We start from the raw sequence: 19,263 nt of genomic DNA, 5'->3' as shown, positions 1-19,263 counted from the left end.
ATGACATAATAATTCCCTAAAATGACTAACTCCAAAATGCAACACCCACGTAAACATAAGTATAGCTGTGTGTGTTTGTGATAGATGTTAATTTATGATGGTCATATAGAAAACCCAGCGTAAGTTGCAAAGAAATTATTATAGTGAAGCCTATTTTGCATCCCTGAAAGAAGGCAATTCATATTACCAATACATAGCAATTTAAATGCGTAGAACATCAATAACCCAAATGCTTTGGAACAATATTAGTATTAGAATTAATGTTGATATACATTGCTGCAGCGTAGCCATGACTAGTGGAAGGACACATTCTTTGGGTTCACTACTAATTTTTTTTTTCCTTCATGGAAAAGGAATAATTATGCATGAGGAAAAACTGAACAATCTGGCAATACAATCATATTGTGCACTGGTGGAGCTTCATATATATGTGTTCAGCTGGAGAGCTACTTCAGAACTGACATTTGTCCTCAGAGTGTTCTGCTTCTTAGTCCATCTGTTTACTTGCCTTACAATAGCAATCTTCTAGACATGCTTACTGGGAACATTTCATATTTGACAAAATGGCGTTTTCCAGCTCAGAAACAAATCGGAGAAATTTCTACTCTCTTCAAGCATTACGCTGGGATAAGGGACAATGTCAGATATATGCCCCTCTATTACTTTTTCCTTTCATTGCCATTTATTGCTGTTTCTCATTTCTCCCATAATCTCCTCCTCCCAGTTTGTCAATGAGTCCTCCTTATTGTTCTTACTCTCATCTTCCTTTTTCTGCTTTTCCTGTTTTCATGAAACCTGTGTCACTGGCATCAAATCTCTTTCTTCCTCTTCATTTTCTCACTTCTCATCAAGAGTTGTCCTGGAGACTCTGTAGTTGCTGTGCTTCATCTGCTCTAATCGAGAGCTTCTAAGTACAGGTAGTAGACTACCTAATCAGACCTACAAACTATGTCTCACTTCCGTTCTTTGACCATCATGGTGTACAGTAGTTTCACTCCTTGTTTGGATTTTCTGCTAAATCCAGAAGCTGACGGAGGGCAAGAGGAACCATATGAAAGTTACAGAGGTTGATATAAGAATGTGGAAAGGCAGAGGATTTGTTGTGTGGGTCTCTCAGGATCTTACTTCAACAGCAAAACATGTATAAAACATCAACTGAGTCAAGGCGTTACAGTAGTCCCAAGGACAAGCGCAGGATATTGGTTGCCTGTTCTCTGTAACTAAATCACCTGAATGAGGAAATTATATTTATTCCTTACCTAAAGAAAGCAAATTACTCTTTAATCCCATTATTGTATGCCTCACATCTGAATTTTTCTTTTCACCTAAAATAAAATCTGCCTGCAGTCAGGTTTAAAGCCACTTAGAGATTTTGTTTAAATATTTTCTTGTTAAATTCTGCAAAGACAATGTCAAATATGAGGGGACTCTGAGGGGCCTGCATTATAGGAAAACCAAAGTCATGTAAAAGAGGGAGAATAATGGACTTTTGTTTACAACTTCAAATCTATAGGAATGCATCATAAAATATGGTTATGTGCATGCCTTCTGCAAGTGATCTCTGGTGGTCACAAGCAAACAAGAATGTAAAACGTAAGTGGAAACGAAAGCCTTTTATTTAGAAATATGTTAGCTGCACTCTGAAAAGAGAAGCCATCTTCTTAAAGCTGGGCCTCCCATGGTAATTACAGCTGTGCTTTACTGAAAGCATATTTTGTGGACTCTGCATGTGGGGTGATAGCACTTCTCAAAAAGCAAAAGCTTGAAGAGCTCCCATATGTTTCCGATTGAATTTTAAGTCTAGACTTGCTTTATTTAGTTTCTTTTGCTCTGCGTTTGCCTAGCTACGTTTTTTTAGGAGTTTTCTTAAAACTGAAAAAAAAAACTGTGTGCTGCTTAGGTTAAAAATAAATGTAAACCTTTTCCTTTTTAAAACGTTTTTTGGTGGAGGGAACGAGTTATCCTGTGCTCAAAACCCCACTGAGCTCTTCAAAGAAGGAGTCTCTGCAGCAACATCAGGGAGTTATTAAATACATACTTACTCCACAATTTTCATTGGTAAATTCTTTATGTCTGCTTAATGTGTGCTAGTTAGAAGAACTGATTCTTTCTGCAGACTCGTTTACTCAACCCTGGGGACCTATGATCCCCTGCCCCTTTAGCACTAGCTTTTGCAAACACTGTTTCCCTTTTAAAAAAACGGGCTCAGCAGACCGTTAAAGGGGCCAGCAGTGGGACATGGCCCCCAAAACTTGGAAACGCAGTTAAAATGTTTGAGACAATAACCAAATTGGAACTACTGTAGAAATTACATTTTTATAAGCAGGAGCTTTCTATGAATCTGGATCAGCCTTTTGCAGCCTGGGAATCGCTAATGCACCGAGTCCCCTCCCAGGCGGAGGGAATCGCAGCCCGATAAAGCAGGGAAACATGGTCCATGCTGTCTCTACCAGTATCATCTTTTGGCCGCAGACTAAACATTTAGTTGGGCTTAGTCACATATTTACTCCCGCCACGGAGCCCGGCTCTGGGGGAGGTTGTTTTTCTCCGGTTTTCCTCAGCGCCGTGTCCAGCAGCGGCCTGGGGCTCCCCCTGCCGCTCCGACTCTCCAGACGGCTGCGATTTCGAGGGGCTGGCGAGCGCGTTTACGTAACCTTTGCTGCGCCTCCTCAGGCTGGCGTTTTTTCAGAAGAGAGAGAAAAAAAAAAGGAGGGTTGGCCTCTCCTGCTGACCCATCTTGCTGTATTTACTGGCGTGTGGAGCTACAACCTTCCCATGAGGCTGCTCGTGGAGGGCCTAGAGCTTCCGCACATCTCTCACATACCTTCCTTTCCAAAATGTGAGGCAGGAAGGATGAGGCCAGGCACTAGGCACGCTGTGCCCGTGGTGACCAAATCCACTGCTCGGGACCAGCTGCAGGGTTTGACTGGGCAGTCGAGCTGGTGCGAGCTTTGCTCTGGCTTGCCCGGTGACTGGCATCTTGCTCTTCTAGTTGGGGCGCCCATAGCAGTGTGTGAACAACAGAGCTGCATGGTCGTGGCATTTCCCGTGCGTGAGGGGCCCCTCGGCGGCCGGGCTGCCCGTGGGCGGCACCGCGGGGAGCTGCGAGGCCCGGGCAGCTCTGCCTGGTGCAGGCTGAGGAGAGAGGCCCAGGACGGGGGCGCAGGGCCGCGGCAGAGGCCTTCACAGGGCCCCACGACAGGGCCCTGGGGAGCCTTGGCTGCCCCTGCAACTGTTATGCTGAGGCGGCAGCGAGAGCTTGATGCTTTTTTCTACTTCAGTTCTACAGTGGGCTTAACAAAAGCTTCGGGTTAATGGTTCAGGTGTCATAAGGGCTCTGGTGCAAGGAGAAAATGACTCAGAGCCATTTTTGGTCCAGGACGTTCTTCCACTGGGCTCTCCAGCATCTGACCCAGCTAGTCCTTGGTGGCCATTTGACTAAATTACATTATTTGAAGTTGTTGTGCTACATTCAGCCCTGGTCTTAAAATACAAGGTGAGACTTGTATCTTCTCAATTCAATATGAAGACAGCTGTATGCATTTTCCCTTGTTTGTAAATTGTACACACATGCTGTTTGCAGTAAGCACCAAACAATGCAATGCGAGGCATTTCAACAGAGGCATAATTCAGTGTAACCCAGCAGAAATGCAGAGCCTTAGAAGTGGTCCTTTGAAACTGCAAATTTTGGAAACGGGGCCAGAAGACCTACACTGGAGCAGCGCAAGAAACAATGGTTAACACAGTGACATTTTTCCTGTAAGAAAAATACAACAGGAAGAAATTAGGACTCATTTTTTTAAGCTTGTTGACTTACATGAACGCTTCGGTTGGCATGCTTCGTATTTGTGGCATAGTAGGGATTAAAATTCTCATTTCTTCACCAACAGAGAATATTGCTGTACAAGATACTCTTGGCGCCAAACAAGCTTTTTTTTTTTTTTCCCAAGTGTAAATTTGCCTCATACATTATGTTTTGGTTCAAAGAAGATTTGCACGTTGTGAAGTATCTAAAGGCAGAACAGCCTGAGCCGGTGCAAGCACTGAGGGCAGGAGAGGAACGTTCAGTGCAGGCTCTGTTCAGCTTGTGTTAGCCCAGGTGGAACGGAGTATTTACAACGTAATCCTTATAACTACTCTGCCTGGGTTATCTCCACCCAACACTGAAGCAGTCCATACAGGTGTACCCTAAATACATGCAAAAATGTAGGTGGCAGGCAGCTAGCAGAGAGAATCTGTCAGGAAATCTAATGGAGACAGCACGTCATCCTTGGGCAAAGGGAGGGACGTGAGGTGTGAACTCAGCTTGGCCTGCACGGGGAATACGCCTGGGGTTAAGCAGCTGCTGTCTGATTCTTGCACCGATGCAGCCCACATGGAAATGGAGGGTTTTGCAGTGCGCAGGAGCCCAGGGCTGAACCAGCCATTTGAAACATGGGTAAGGTCTCCTCAGCCCTCCCAAGGAACCTGGGGTTCTCTCAGCAGCTACTGAAGTTGCAAGGTGAACATGTTAGTGGATAAATCCAGAATCCATCACCTCAGCTGGCTTTTTTAAAAGTGGCCGTTGCTATTTGGCCTTCAAGTACGTTCATGTGGCACAGGTCCTATTGGCCCAACTGTTGCAAGAAATTGCAGGTTTTCTGCTTCTGCCAAAGCACCTGAAGTCACTTCAGGCTGTGTCCCAGATCCCCAGTGGATTCTGTCTGAGAAAGCCTGTAAGTCTACCCTGTGGCTGCCCAGGTTGGGAGTGACACTGGGAAAAACAGGAATAATGATCATCCACTGGTAATTTTCATGGCAAAAAAGATAATGGTGCTCACAGAATACACAGCCTTGAAGAAGAGCTTTCTGATATGTGAGAAATAAGGTACAGGTTGCAGAAACTTTTTGCCTTCTTCCATGTTGTGGATGCTTAGGACTTACACGCCTCGGTGTAAATGAACATAAGAGTATAATGTTTAGGTGCATGTGCATGTTCACATAGTTGTAGCAAAAGGTTCATTCTCAGTGTTTCTGCTTAATGTTTCTTCTTTCTTTCTCTCCAGTCGAAGACCACCCCCTTCACCTACTCGGCCCACTGTAATTCGTCCGTTAGATTCGTCCCTATTAGACTAAACGAAGTTTCTGGCATGCCATTCATTGTTAACCAAATATGTGGAAGCAAATTGCTTGATAACTGTTGCAATAACCAATGTATAGTGGCATGTATGGACATCTATAGGCAAGTAACCAGTTTTACTGATACATTCTCTGTCCATTCTGCATTGCTTGTGAGTCTTCAATGTTTTGGGAAGGTCTGTGCTGCCTTGGCTCTTCCTTGTGCTGTAGCTGATGCTAGCTAACTTACTGACATACATATTCACCCAGACAGCTGTGCTCACAATCCTGCCCAGCCAAATGAGGGATTGCGTGTGTGAGTGAGTGTGTGCGTGCGCACACGTGTTGTCCGAGTCTGCTGCTTTTCTTCTTCTGTCTGAATGGCTTCTTGTTTTATATGTAGTTTTCAGATTTGTAAGGTGTACCACTTAAAGAAAAGTTTTCTGTCATTTGGAATTAGAGGGTTCTGCCCATTGTCTTCTTTAATGGCTAAACTGGGCTAAGAAAAGCAAGGTTGTTTTTTAAGCAAGCTCCTTGTTGGCCCAATACTTCCCTGTCTCTCTTGCAGCCTGGATGGCAGCTTGTCCTATAATTCTCCTCATCAGAAACCTAGTTTATAAAGAACATTGTTCAACAAGAAGGGTGTGTATGGTACAGTCAGTGTTTTACAAAATCCTTCTTTCCACATTGGTGACTGACATCCAAAGTTGGCTTGGCGATCAGCAAGGACCAGGCTGCAGTACCCTGGCCTGTACTAGCTAGTGTTCTCAGCAGCTGTGACAAATCCATCCTGGATGTGACAGAAGCAGTTTGAAGGGCTGGTACATGACAGACCAACACGGGCCAACTTGCTTTGTCCTCTACTAGGACTTGCTCATATTGGTACCCTGGCTGAACTAAGTGGAAGCACTATGTGTGTGTGAGTGTGGGTAATATGTCTAAATATGCTGCCTGGAAGGACTTAGAAGGTTGAGTACTGCATTTGGTCATTGTGGGAGCCAGTCAACAGAGCTATGGCCTTGGTTTGGATGTGAGCTCTCCAAGGAACCAGTTTGAATTCAAGATACTGGCTCAAGCCAGTCAAGGAAGTTCCACTATAGAAAGGTTTTCCGTTTGCATCTCCTGAGGTCCCACCTGCCTCAGACTGGGAGTCTCTTAATCCAAATAGGTACTAAGAAGCACTCAGCTGTGCATCCTGGCAGTGTGTTGTTTTAGCAGATACTCACTTTCAGAGGTCTTCTCTGCTTGTTGTTTTACAAATTGTGTATTAGTGCATCAAAAAAAAAAAACCACTACACCGTTATCACTTAATTTTAAACACTTAAGATTAGTGTGATCCTTGTGGCTTAAAACTTAAATCAATAGAACTATACTAAAGACTAATTTGGTCTTGTGTCTTCAGAAAATATTAATTGTTGTTACTACAGTTTTAGTTACAGATCCCTAGGCAAAGCCTTTGGTGGTTTCAAAGGCCACTAGTATAACAATCTAATAAATGTATTTCTGGAGACTGCTTATAGGGCTACATTATGTTGTATCTCCGTGGTTAGGAAGAATCCAGTCTAAGAACCACAACCAGTGGAAAATTTCCCTGTTAATTAGTCCCAGGCTGCTGATTAAATAACAGTTATGTTATTTACTGAAACAAATCATATTTCTGCTTAAATGAGAGGTGAGCTTGGAAAAGCACCATGATTTGTGTGTTAGCTTAACTTTAATTTCCTGTCAACCTCATACTTGTGACACACGCCTGGGGAGCCCAGATATCAGTATTTGAAGGGCAGTGAAGATGGAATTTCTCAGTGCAGTGGCAGCTTGATGGTCTCAGCAAAGGGCTGAAATGGCCAGTGTTTGTCTAGAGAACAGGACCAAATCTTCAAGTGCAGAAAATCAGTTTACAAGGGAAAAAAAGGGCGCAACTGCAACTGCACTACATTGGTTTTTACTACAGAAAAAGTGAAAACATATTTTGATGTTTTTTCTTCTGTTTTCCACTCTGTAGTGCTCTCTTCTGTAACATATAATGCATCTGTTAAATAAGTTTTTATAAGCAACTGTAGTAGTCCATATTATTGCCTAGCTAGCAAACCTGTATATAGATTATCAGCTAGTTACTGAGCTGGCAGCTGCCTTCTGTGAGAAGGCCCTGCTTAGCACCTCTTCCACCTCAGCCAGCGAGAGTCATCCTGTTAACCCCAAATCTTAATATTCACCCCATCCAACCCTAAATGCCTGAGTACAGCTTTAGCTGTCCAAGGCCTCCTTTGCTTGGTGGGAAAAGACAGCAGCTCCAGAAAGTGATTCAGACTGGTGTGGCTGCACAGGACGCCAGGCCCCAGGGTGGGAATGCTGGTAACTTAGGAGCCTCAATCAGATGGCATAATTCTTGGTCTAAAAATGTTTAATTAACATACTTGAGACTCCTTAATTTACATTACTTATGGTTTCTGTGAAGCTTAAGGAAATACACAGTTATCACAATTCATTGCTACCCTTAAGTCTGCCCCACAAGAAATGGTAATTCTCCGTGGTAGTCTCAAATTCCAAATGAAGCTCTCCAGGATAGATTCACCATCAAGAGGAGGAAGGGAAGTCGTGGGGTCTGTAGCCCTGGTGTTAGCACCACTGGGTTCTGCCCTCGTTTTGAGGCCGTGGGGCACAGCGTGCAGCTGCGCGGCCCTTCCTTCTGCTGCATCCCCATTCAGATTACACCTAAACCTGGCCCTGCTCCTGAAATGCAGCACTTCTGGGTGGGTAGGTTGGTTAGGTTAAGCAACAGAAGGCTCTCTGAGTTTACGTGAGCTTTGTATTAGCTGGATGATACTTGGGCTAAGTTTCAGGAGGGTGCTCGTGTTCCTGCATTTAGACTAAGACTAGATCTCTGCATAAAGAACATGTTTCACCTCATCCCATCGCAGATGACCAACAGCTGAAGAGCTCACCTGTGCCATAAAAATAGCTCTCAGTCTTTAATCTCAAGGGATCTTGTGTTGGGATTAAAAAGATTGTATGTTCAATGAAAAGGTTTATGTAAATAGTATGTGTTTATTTTGTTGCCGATCTTACTGCACTTTCTGAGTAAGTTTCATAAAAGGAGATATTTATTATATTAAAAGAGACATGTTATAGGTTATGACATTTTGTGTTAATGTATAACATAGCAAATATTGTACTCTATATTGCTGACAGCTACACTAGGCAATATATATACAGCATATTGAGATTACTGGCTAGCTCTGTCTGTCTTAAAATAGCCCCAGCCTCCTGAATTGAGAGCAGAGCTATTTTGCACATGTGATGCTGGGGAGGCACCTCCCGTCCTGGCGCGTGTAGGACGGTGCCTCCTGCTTCTTCCCCCGGGCTCCAGCAGAACAGCTCCCTTGTGTAAATGAATGTTACTCTGCCCGTCTTTCCTCTTGCTTTGTCTGCAGGCGAGCTGATACCGACGGCTCCTCCCGTCCCGACAGCCCTTCACTCTTGCTTGATATATGATTTGTGCCGTCTCGAGAGCCGCTTGTTTCACTTCCTGTTTCTTTGCTTTCCCAGAATGGTGTAAGCAATGTCTTCTTTATGTAAGGAGCTAACGCTTAATTTCTGTCTGAATTTTGCTCTGTATGTTAATACCCTACTTCATAACAGCCAAAACATCTGCCATCGGCTTCCTAGTCTGTAAATGGTTCCTGGTATTGGCCTTTGAGCACAGCAAGTCATTGGTCATTACCAAGCATTGCATACACCCGCTGTAAAAATGTTATGCTGCATTTCTGAACCTGAAATAAACTGTAACTCTTGACGGGCTTTTATTATTGCTTTCTGGATGCGCAGGAGCGGTCTTCACCATAACCTCAGCATGCTGCACTCCACCTCTCTGTTTGGACTGCAGTAAGGATTCACCAGAGACACATGTTGCAGTTCATATCGCTAGAGATATCACTTAAGTGTATGGGGAGATGGGAGGGAAGTGACCCATGGAAAGTGTTCAGCTTGATACCGTTAGGGGCTTGGAGTGCTGCAGAGATGTTCTGCTGGGAAATGGGTGAGTGCTTTTCCAGGCAGTACCAGATATTTCTTTCACCGTTGGGGAAGACGTGTTTGGGGAGATTCAGAGCTGAGCAGGGGTCCAGCGAGCCGTCAGGAGCAGAAGTTGGAGTGCCGTTGTGCGTGTGCGTGCGTTCCGCCTGGAAGGGATTTCTCCCTGAAGTGATGGAGTACGAGCATGCAGATGCCTCCACGTCTCTGCTGCTCAGTTCCTCCCGCAGGTTAGTAAGAGCCAAGTCACTGGACTCAGTGCTTGGAAGAGCAGGACAGCAAGTAGGAAACGCACAGCAGCTTCCTCCGCAAGGGAACGTGTCCTGCCTGAGCAAGACAGTCCCTGTGCTGGGCCCTAGGTGCTAGAGAAAGAGAGGGGAGCAAAACACGGGATGGGCAGGGCAGCAATGTCCCAAATTTGCTGTTAATGCTTGTGAGCCCTGGGTTTTTTCTTTTTGTGAAGAGCCTCTAATGGCTGCGCCGGAGGCAGTGTCTGCACTCACTCTCAGTAGACAGGAGTGTCCCACACGTGTCCTGGCTGGCTGGAGTACATTAAATATCCCTGTGTGAGTTGTTTCCCTTCGTGCTGGCCAGCTAATATGTCAGTGTTGTCTGCTGGATACTAGAATGAGCAGCCGCTCTGCTCTGACTGCTGCGCTAAGTCACTGACTGCCAAGGGTCTTTCCTGCATATTTTGGCAGCAGACTCATTGCACTGCCATCACCCAAGCTTTTAGGCTTCCTCAGCAATGTCCCCTCCAAATATTGCAATCCAACGCATAGATCATCTTGTCTGGTCATTCCTTGAATCCATCAGAATCTCACTTACCGGCCTCCTCCAAGAACAGTGTTTGAAACAAACCGTGGTCCAGATTTTAAGGCTGGCTGGGGAAAAGCTCTTCTGGCGGATGTTATTTTCTGCAAGAAAAGTAGAAAGTTTCTGACCAAGGATCTCGACACTCGTGATGCGATTGTCCTAGTTCTGTGGCGCCGACATGGCAGATGGGAAGTGGTGAGGATGAAAGCAGAAGCTGTGCTGACAGCCAGCTGATTCTCATCTCCTTCATGCTCTTTTCTTTACTGTGCATGTTCTGTGCCTTTTTCTCTTAACCCATTTTATAATTTTGTATATGAGCCATTTTGTTGTATCTTACCTCCCGTTTTAATTCTGTTCACCTCCCTCCCCATGAATTTTGGGTTATTTTTTTTTTTTTCCCCTAGGCGACCTCCTCCAGCTGTTCCAGGAAGATCATCCTAACACGCACATTTCATTTCTTTTGTGTTATATGCAATGTGTTGTCTTTTTGGCCAAAATTATCTTTACTTTGCACTACACTATTTGTAAATAAAAATTTTATTTTCAGAATCAGTGATAAGCTTGGTGATAAATAAAAGAAAATGCTTTTCCATTACAGGCTTCACCCACTCTTTCTTAAATGGAGCCATTAACACCCCCAGAAAGTAATTGCCTGGGTCCTGCTGAAATTGTGGCCATCTGTAGAGAGAGAGGGAGGTGCTGCTGGGATCCTAGCACAGCTTCAGAATCCCTTATCCATTAGGGGCTCCAGAGAAGGGGCTTTTGGCTTAATGGTACAGGAGGAAGAGTGGACAATGTCTTAGCAACAAAGACTTGAAGAGACCCTCTGAGGAGAGGCTAATAAACCAGGGGAATGGAATGCCCACTCGATAGTAGCACTCTCTGCACTGATGAATCTACATGGTTATAAAGAAATCGCAGCTGCTGTGACCGTTTCTCTAGCTGAACCATTGAATTCTCTGCGGGCCAACCCTGTTGGAGCATCCGAGCTCAAATAACTGTAAGTAGCTACCCCTGCGATTGCAAATGTGCCTGTTCCCGTGGCATCCAAGTGAAAGACTGTGGCATTTAATGGGCAGAAAAAATGGGTTTGTTTTGGGTGCTGGAGAAGTGTGTAAAGGAGTAAGCCTCAAGGAGTTCATCTAATCTAATCAATGTTTTCATTTACTTTATATTAAAAAAAAAGGTATCTTAAGCTGCTTAGATAAATTGGAGAGAATTTGTGCAAGGGTGAAATGGAGGCACAATGTGACCTATATTCTGTGGATAAGTGGAAAAGGCTAAGGGTGCCACACACCAGCTGGTGGCATTAGGCATCCTAGGCTGCTTGACAAGGGATGTGTCAAGACAACCCCCCTAATTTTTGTTTCCTGATATTCATGTTGTTGTCCCCATGTCATAAAGAAAAGGTTAGTGATTGCTGTGTGGAGAGATGGAAAGATCCTGCTTTCAAAACCTAAAGCTTTGCTGTCGCCTGCTTCCCAGATCCCCGTCTCCTGCAGGGGAGACAGCCTGATGTCACTGTGGTGGTGGCTGACACTTGTCTTTCCCTGCTGCAGACTCCCGAGATGGATATTCCAAATGGCACGGGTCAGTGATTCCCCTGAGCAGCAACGTTTATCCCTGGCCAGTTTAGAATTACTTAACTTTGGGCTAGATTGAAGTTGAACGAAGATGTCCTCTTGAAGTGCTGTATCCCAGCAGATTTGGAAACCCCAACCTAAAGAAACTGCACCTGCTTTGTTATGCAAAGTAACATTTAATGGTTTCTCAGTTGCATAAACCAAGAAGGACCAATATTTTTGTTTGGTCTCATGGTGTGCATCCGATGTATCCTCAGATAGGGAATGCTTAAAGCAGTTTCACTGCTGAGAGGCAGCGGTCCCTGAATTGGTCCCTACGCAGGAGTCACTGAATTGAATGCGGAGTTAAGACCAAGTTTCCTCGTTCAGAGCATGGCCTTGTCACGAGTCTGCAGGGTCTGACGGGGAGCAGCAACACTGATTCTCTCTGCCTGTTGCTGTTTCTATAGCTCCTTTATTTCCCAGGGCCATGTTACTTTGTGACTATTGCTACCTGGTTTCATATGTGCATATTTGACGTTTGCCCTTTTCCTAGCTCAGGGGGATTGTTGGCAATCAGGACTTGGGCAGAGTGTTTCTGAGGCAATATTCCTCCTTGGGGAAGGGGTAGAGAGTCTGACATTTCGGTGCTCTTGATGGCAGCCTGGAACCCCTGAGGCTTTCCAGACAGTGCTTGGGGCAACGTATTTTCCCCTAGAAGGAATGAAGTGTGGGAACTGTCCCTGCTCCAAAAACTCGTAACTCGTGATATCAAAGGATTCCCAAGTGGAGGCTTTCGCCCAAACAAGATGGGCTATTTCGGTTCTTCGCAGCAGAATGACTCTCTTGGAAATTTCCTTGGGAAGAAATGGTCTTCTCTTGGGAGAACTGAAAAAATGTTGTCCTGATAGTGAGCATGGGGCTACTCAGCTGTTCCCTGCAATGCTGGGACACGTGCTGTAAGCCTTTCAGATTTTCTTAAAATAAAAATGAGATGTCACCATGACTACTACAACATATCAAACCTGGCAAGTGACAGAATGGCTCCAAGCGCAGGAGGTATTAGGGACTCCCAAAGTGGGTTGCTCATTTCCTAGAAAACCCAAGGCACGTGCTGTGTCTGCTCACCGAGATGAGAAGCCGGTTCTACGTGTGGGCTGTTTGTCCACAAAAATCCTTCACACTTGATGGATTAAAAAGCAAAACAACAGAAATGCTGCACTCCTGCTACACTTCTGTAGCATTAGGTTTCCTTGCTCTTGTAACCTTTCATTCTTCTACTGAGTCCTTTTGAAGAGTGTCATATTAACATCTTTCTAGACAGTTTTTTTAAAACAGGTTGATTCTGACAGGTTTGCTAAAAGTAGGCCATAAACGCCGGTTAATTCTGTCTGCTCAGCTTAAAGATTCCCAGTTTTTCCTTTCTACCTGATCTGTGAAGGAAAGGGAAGTTCTGCCTTACAGTTGTGCTAGATTTAACAAGCCACAGATGCCCCATGAAAAATTAAGAGAAATAGTGCATTGTGTCAAATAACCTTCTATTCAATGGCAGGCCCAACATGCATGTCTTGTGGGCCTTCTGACTCCAGAATTCCCTGACCAAAGATTTTATTGCTGAGGATGATGAGCCCTGGGCAAGGAATGAACATCTGGGGCTTGTGCCCTGGGCACGGGGTGCATGTTTTCCTTCTGTATTTGCTTGCTTTGCTATCGTAAGAGGAGGGCAGGCGCACAGTCCGGCAGCTTCAGCCCTGGTGCTCAGTAATTTGGGGTTTGCTGCTAGCAGGGCACAAAAAGCTGTGCGTGCAGCAGAGGTTGCTGCTCAGGCAGTCACTGTGCTCCTGCAGAGCAGGTGAGTGCGTTTTGAAAACTGAAATGCTTCAGGTTAGGAAAAAGACTTGCAAAGAAGCGCTTCTGTGTTCTCTCCGAGCCCCTTTTCACCTGCCGGTGCCAGGAAGTCCTCCCTAGCTGTTGGGTTGGCCCTGCGAGCTGTCCTGCTGCCAGCCGTGAGCTGGTGGGGCTCCACCTGCCATCTCCCTCCTTGGGAAGGGAGGGTCTTGTGTTGTGCAGGCCCCGTTCTGGGACAGAGCTGCCCAGATCCACCATGGTGCAAGTGATGAGTAATAGGCGAGCATTTGTTAGCGAAACACGGACTGGTGCTGCTAAATCTTGGGTGCGACTCGGGGGCAGAGGGCTGGTTTTCCTGGGGAAGGTTTCTCCGGGCGGTGCGGAGTCCAGACGTGCAGCTTGGAAGCCCTAAGTGAAGCCAGCGCTGTTACATGGAGCACAGCTCCTTTCTGGCAGTATCTGAGCTTGCGTGGTGTCCCCTTCTGGAAGGACTGTTCTCCCCGCGCCCATGTACCTGCAGAGCCAGCACTACACGCTCTCCCAGACGGACGCTCTGCACTCACAGAGGCCCAGGTGTGCACGTGCCCTGAGTGCCGCGGTGATGAACGCGTGGAGCGGGGAGGGGAAGAGGCTTCTGCGGCTGTTACCTCACTGTGGGCAGGGGGAGCACTGACACCTTCCATGAGCACTGTGCCACCAGGATGCCTGCGCCCACGGGGCTGGGCACTGTGACTACTTACCTGTCCTCGCAGCTGGTGCCAGCGCTGGGGATGCACAAAGCCCCAGAAGTGGCTCTCGGGCCCCTGAGGTGGCTCTCGGGTCCACCAGAGTGGCTGTGGAGGGAACCCCCCTCAGAGCTGGGGGTTCCCTTTTGCATGCGGCTGCTGTGGGATCAGCCTCCCTCAGGCCCCCTGCTCCCCGCTGGATGCTGCAGGGCAGGGCTGGTGGGGGACGCTCCAGCCGGTGCCAGGATCGCAGAATCCGGGCAATTCCCCACCCGGGTGGGCCCGCGCTGGCCTGCGCCGCAGCGCGACTCGCTGGCCGGCAGCGCCCTCTGTTGTGGCACGAGCCGGAGCCGGCCGGGCAGGACGGCAGCGCGGTGCCACCGTGGCGGCTCCGCCATCGGGCAGGCCCGAGCGCGGGTGGGAGGTCACAGCAGCCTCTGGCGACGGAGAAGGGCGTCTGTCACCTCCTGCGATCTTCACCAACCCTTCTCCTAAGGGCTCAGGGTTGTCTGGCAGCACTGGGAGACTCCGGCTGTCTCGTGCGACGTGCCGGAGCGCCACTGAGCAGCACTGGCCTCCCCACCTCCTCGCAGCTCCTCTGCAGGCCCCGGGTGACCCTGCCTCTCTGCAGAGCACTCTGTCTCTCCTACCCCTTTTCCTCTCCCGGGCCTGCGGTGACCCTCGCATGCCAGCCCAGTCCCCCCTCTCTCCCGCACGACTCCAACCAGCCTTGGCCCCGCGTGAGGAAGCGTCAGCAGGAAGGACCTGCTGCCTGCGCTGGCCCTGATCCTGTGCTCTGTGACAGCCTCCCTTGCGGAGAGGGAGGGCAAAAGCTCACCCAGGGGGAAGGGACTGCAAGGGTGGGACGCGAGAAGGTTGGTGTCCTCTCCAAGCTGGCAAGTTCTGATTCAAAGCTTCTACCTGTCAGCTGCAGGAACAGAAGCAAGGGGCTGGTGGTGCTTATTGAAGCACTATTGCAGAGCAGATGAGCCACTGGCTGTGAGCCCTCTCTGTGCCCAGGACTGCTGCCACAGGGCCCAACCTAGTATTCCTGAAGGTAACACATGCAAATGTGCCACTATTTCTGTGCAAGAGCCTTTATTGTCAAGGTGTCCGGTGTGTCAGGGACTGTCTCTTAGAAAGGATCCTTCATGTTGCTTTTAGCAGAGGGTCCCTTCTCTCCCTCCCTCTGTTCCTCAGAGGCAGGCCTACATGAGGAACCTGGAGAGATCCTCCTTGATCTCGGCCTCATCCCATGGGCCGTGAATATTGTCCTTGAACAGCTGAAGCCGAATGAGACAGTAGGGACAGAGACAGGAGATGCAGAGCAGCAGCAAGGCGAAGAGAACGGCACCCACGCTGGAAATGCTCACCAGTCCTGCCAGCGCTGCCAGCGCAAAGAGCACGGTGACCGCCACGTAGCACCGGGGCGTCTGGGCTTTCAGCTTCTTCTGCAGCATGGGCCAGAGGGCGAAGATCTGCATGGCGAAGGTGACGGTAACAAAGGCGTGGAGGGAGCGCGGCAGGCGGGATGCCAAGCACACAGAGGCAAAGATGGCCATGTTGAGGGACAGCGTGCTGGATACAATGGCAGCATTAGCGCCGTAGTCGAAGAAGATGAGGTGGCCCAGGAGCATGAAGGCCGACATGGCGTAGATGGTGTCTGTGCTGATTGATTCTGTCAGTGTCTTAAGCACCGGTGAAAAGCCGTAGGTGAAGGCAATGAATACTACTGTGCTCTTCAGGTCTGCCCACCACGTCCGCCCGCTCTTCTGCCTCCCGTCCCCAGCGTCAATAACGTGGAACAGGATGTAGCCAAGCAGGGAAGAGACCAGGCCTGCTCCGAAGAGCTCTTGTGGGCTCAGCATCCCGGCGTCCATGTACCACCAGGTAACGACGAAGACGCAGACGCTGCACAGCTGCTGCGCCACTGCCCCTGACTCGAAGACCACAGCCCAGTACTGGTACTGGCGGGCATGGATGTTCTTCCGTAGCTCCTCCAGGAACCGCTGGTCCACATAGTTATCCGGGAAGGGCTGGCGCTCATAGAGCACCTTCTGCCAGCGCCTCCCGGGGCTCGTCTCCACCTGGGCCATTCTTCAACCCGAGTTTGGTCCGACCGCCTCTGCGTGCGCCGGGGAGTTCTGCGGGCGTGAGATAGGGCTCCTGGGGACACCCCACACGGTGACTTCCTCAGGTCCTGCTCCTCCTCCAGCTCGTGCCCCCCCCCAGAAAGCAGCCCGCAGCGCTGCGCTCCTGAGCAGGGCACGGTACTAGGTTAACCCGTGCTGGGAGGCACAGGGAAGGGCCCCGTCCGCAGCTTCCCCGTTCCTGAGCCCTAACAGGGAGCAGGAGGCTTTAGAGGCAGCACCCCTGGGAAAGGGCAGCTCTTGAGGCCCTGGGGCAGCCCGTCTGCACCACGAGCGGCGAAACCCCGGGTGCACGGCCGGGCACCCCCGTCCCCCTTTTCAGCACCGCGGCCCCTTTTTAGCCCCGCGATTCCCCAGCCCCGGGAGCCGGGGTGGGTGTTTGGACGCTACAGGCAAAGCGCAGGGCCCGGCCCCGCGCGGCCGCCCCGCTCGCCCTCCCCGCCCGCGCACCGCGGGCCCCGCGCGCGGCCTGTCGGGCCTGCCCGGCCTCCCGCCCGCCTCCCGGGCCGCCCTCCCGCCGCCCTGTCCGGCCTCCCGGCCCGGCCCTCCCGCCTCCCGGGCCGCCCCGCGGAGCCCGGCCCCGCCGCCCCCGCCGCCCTCGCCGCGCGCGGGAGCAGGCGCAGGAGCGCCCGGCTCGGCGGGTGGCGGCGCCCCGGCTGGCGGCGCCGGGCGCTGCAGGCCCGGCTGTGGAGGTGCCCGCTAGGGCTCGGCCTCCCTCCGGCCCGGGCCAGGCCCCCGTTCCCCCGGGGGCAGAGCCGGGAGCGCCGCTGCTCCGCGGTGGCCCCGGCCTCCTGTGCCGCGAGCCCCGGACCCGCTCTTCTGGCCGAGCCGCGACTGGGGACGGGCGGCCGCCGGTCCCGCGGCTTCCCCGGGGCGGCAGGCGCAGCCGGAGCAGCTCTGCGCAGGCCTCAAGGCTCCTTCCCAGCCCGCAGCGAGCGGCTGGCGCAGGGGAGCCACTTGCTTTGGCCCCTCGCGAGGCCACAATCTGGGACCGGAGAGGCCTCGGATGGGGGCAGCGCAGCCCTGAACACTGCCCTGTTTGTGCTTCAGGAAGGGAGCGTTCGCGTTTGTCCTGCCACGGCGGCAGTGCTGGGAGCAGATCAAAGAGCTGGTGGTTTTTTTCTTTCCATGCCTTGTGCCATTCATTCCTCCTGGCTACAAGCCACGATCAGCCTGCTCCTACCACGGAGGCCTCTCCAAAGGAGAGGACGTGAGGTAACTGCTGCAAGGCCACCTTTCCTACAGAGAAGCCCAGGGCAGCAGGCAACCCATCCATTGCAGCTGTATCCTGTGCAGGGGAGCCTTGAGCAGGGTCACCCCATGCTGGCATCTAAAACGCGCCACCCCCTGGCACCCAGTGCCCCTATGCTATTAACTTAGCTGGTCGGAAGCCCTGGGTCCCGTTGCTTTGTCCGTGGCCGTGCATGTCCGCGTGCCTCCGTGCGCACGAGCTTTTGCCCACAGGGAAGGAAAGCACTGCCAGCTCCTGCAATCACTGGCATCACCTTGAAGCGCAGGGATTACAGGGCTGGAATTTGATTTTGAAAGACATTTCTTTCTCTTAATGCTGCAGAGAAAGCTATGGTGCCTAAAATAAAAGCTCAGCGCCGAGAAGGGCCGCAGCTCACTCTGCGGAGCAGCTTCGTGCCAAGGTGGGTACCCATGGCCATGCGTGTGCTCGGTGCCACGTAGCGCTGTGGCTGCCCTCGGGAGCCCCCGCAGCCCCTGCGCATGGGGCAGGACAGTGCTCGGCCCTTGCTGTCCTCCCCAAACCCATCCACCTTCCCGAGGTCAGAGGCCCAGGCCAGGGTATCTGAAGGGGGGTCAGCTGGTCCCCAACGTGCCAGACCCCCAAGCCCAGCCCAGCTCCATCCTAACTTTCTGCTTTCTGCTGGCATTTCAGGCTTTTGACTCCCCACCCAACATCGCTGCTGCCCCTGCTGTTGTCCGCAGTGTCTGCGTTACAGCAGGTTTGATTTGACTTCTTTCTGGGCTTTTATACTTCAGCAGGATGCTCTGGGGCCTGGGAATAATGGGCTGAGGCTCAAGAAGTGGTCAAATCTGTTGGGAAACCTCATCTTGCAGAGGGGTTAGAAGAGAGGTAAGAAGTGCTCTCCTGCCCTTTGGAATTCCCTCTAAAGTCCCGCTCGCAGGTAAGGAAGGGTGGGAGATGGCTGTCGTTTTGCAACACGCAACCTCCTCAAGCAACGCCGGGCAATGCCAGCCGTGGTGGCGGCAGAGCAGCGCTCACCCGCGGCCCCGTGCGCACGTGCAGGTGTCCTGCCTGCGTGCACAGCCCTGGCACGAGGGGCCCATCCAGGCGAAGCAGCTCCTGGCTTTGCTCGGGGCAGCGCTGACCAGTGCCGAGGCTTGCTGGGCTCCGCTCCTTCTCGATGCCTCGGAAAGCCCCACGGAGAGGCCCTGAGCAGAGCAGCTGCCCCTGCAGCTGGGGGATGCTGGTCCCGGAGCTGTCTAAGAGCTGGCTGTGACTCTTGTCCCTCTCTGGGAGGATGGGACTGCATGTGCTTTCTGCTGTGTGCCCCTTCCACACGAAGTCTAAAGGGCAGCTCAGCCTTCCCAGGTGGCCCAGACTTTGCCTGCAGGCGAGTGACTCACCTGTCTGCCTGACAGCCCTGTCCCTATCAGGATCAGCCAGGTCACCATCCTGGCTGCTTGGAGGGAAACATGTGCTGCGGAGTCATCCCTGGACCTTCGTGGTGCCACGTGGGCTGTGGAGGCAGGAATGGAAAAGCAGCTGGGAGATTCCCATCACGCCCCATGCAGGCCCCTAAGCAGCAGACTGAGGTAAACCTCCCATGTGAGTATCTTAATTTCTGCTCTCAATTCCACGCAACAAAGTTTCTCCCACCAGCTACAGATAAATCAGGTGGCAGGAGGGGTGTTTGCACAGCAGAGTGGATCAGCCCTCCGTGACACAGGCAAACGCTTGTTTATAGGGTGTCCTTCTGCTGAACACTGGGGATTTTCCCTGCGTCATCTGTCCCCGCGGGCGGTGGGTCCCGCAGCTCTACGTGA

General features: G+C 50.6%; 2 protein-coding genes across 2 annotated transcripts in view; one reads left to right on the top strand and one right to left on the bottom strand.

Annotated features, from left to right (window-relative positions):
- Positions 1-5,278, top strand: part of DNM3 (dynamin 3) — a 151,241-nt gene extending 145,963 nt beyond the window's left edge. Inside the window, 1 exon segment of the mRNA XM_088524463.1 lies at positions 5,046-5,278. Within this exon segment, the coding sequence (XP_088380589.1) occupies positions 5,046-5,115 (70 nt within the window). The 3' untranslated portion in view covers positions 5,116-5,278.
- Positions 5,279-15,239: 9,961 nt separating this feature from the next.
- Positions 15,240-16,188, bottom strand: PIGC (phosphatidylinositol glycan anchor biosynthesis class C). The gene has a single exon (XM_010216972.2). It carries the CDS (start codon positions 16,171-16,173, stop codon positions 15,286-15,288), a length of 888 nt encoding a protein of 295 aa, XP_010215274.2. The 5' UTR covers positions 16,174-16,188; the 3' UTR covers positions 15,240-15,285.
- Between the last annotated feature and the right edge of the window lie 3,075 nt (positions 16,189-19,263).

The sequence above is a fragment of the Tinamus guttatus genome, unplaced genomic scaffold (assembly GCF_059628265.1).
Source record: "Tinamus guttatus ecotype Peru unplaced genomic scaffold, ASM5962826v1 Tinamus_guttatus_pri_ptg000211l, whole genome shotgun sequence".
NCBI lineage: Eukaryota > Metazoa > Chordata > Aves > Tinamiformes > Tinamidae > Tinamus > Tinamus guttatus.
Note: the sequence above shows the minus strand (reverse complement) of the source record. Positions and strands in the feature narration are given on the sequence as shown.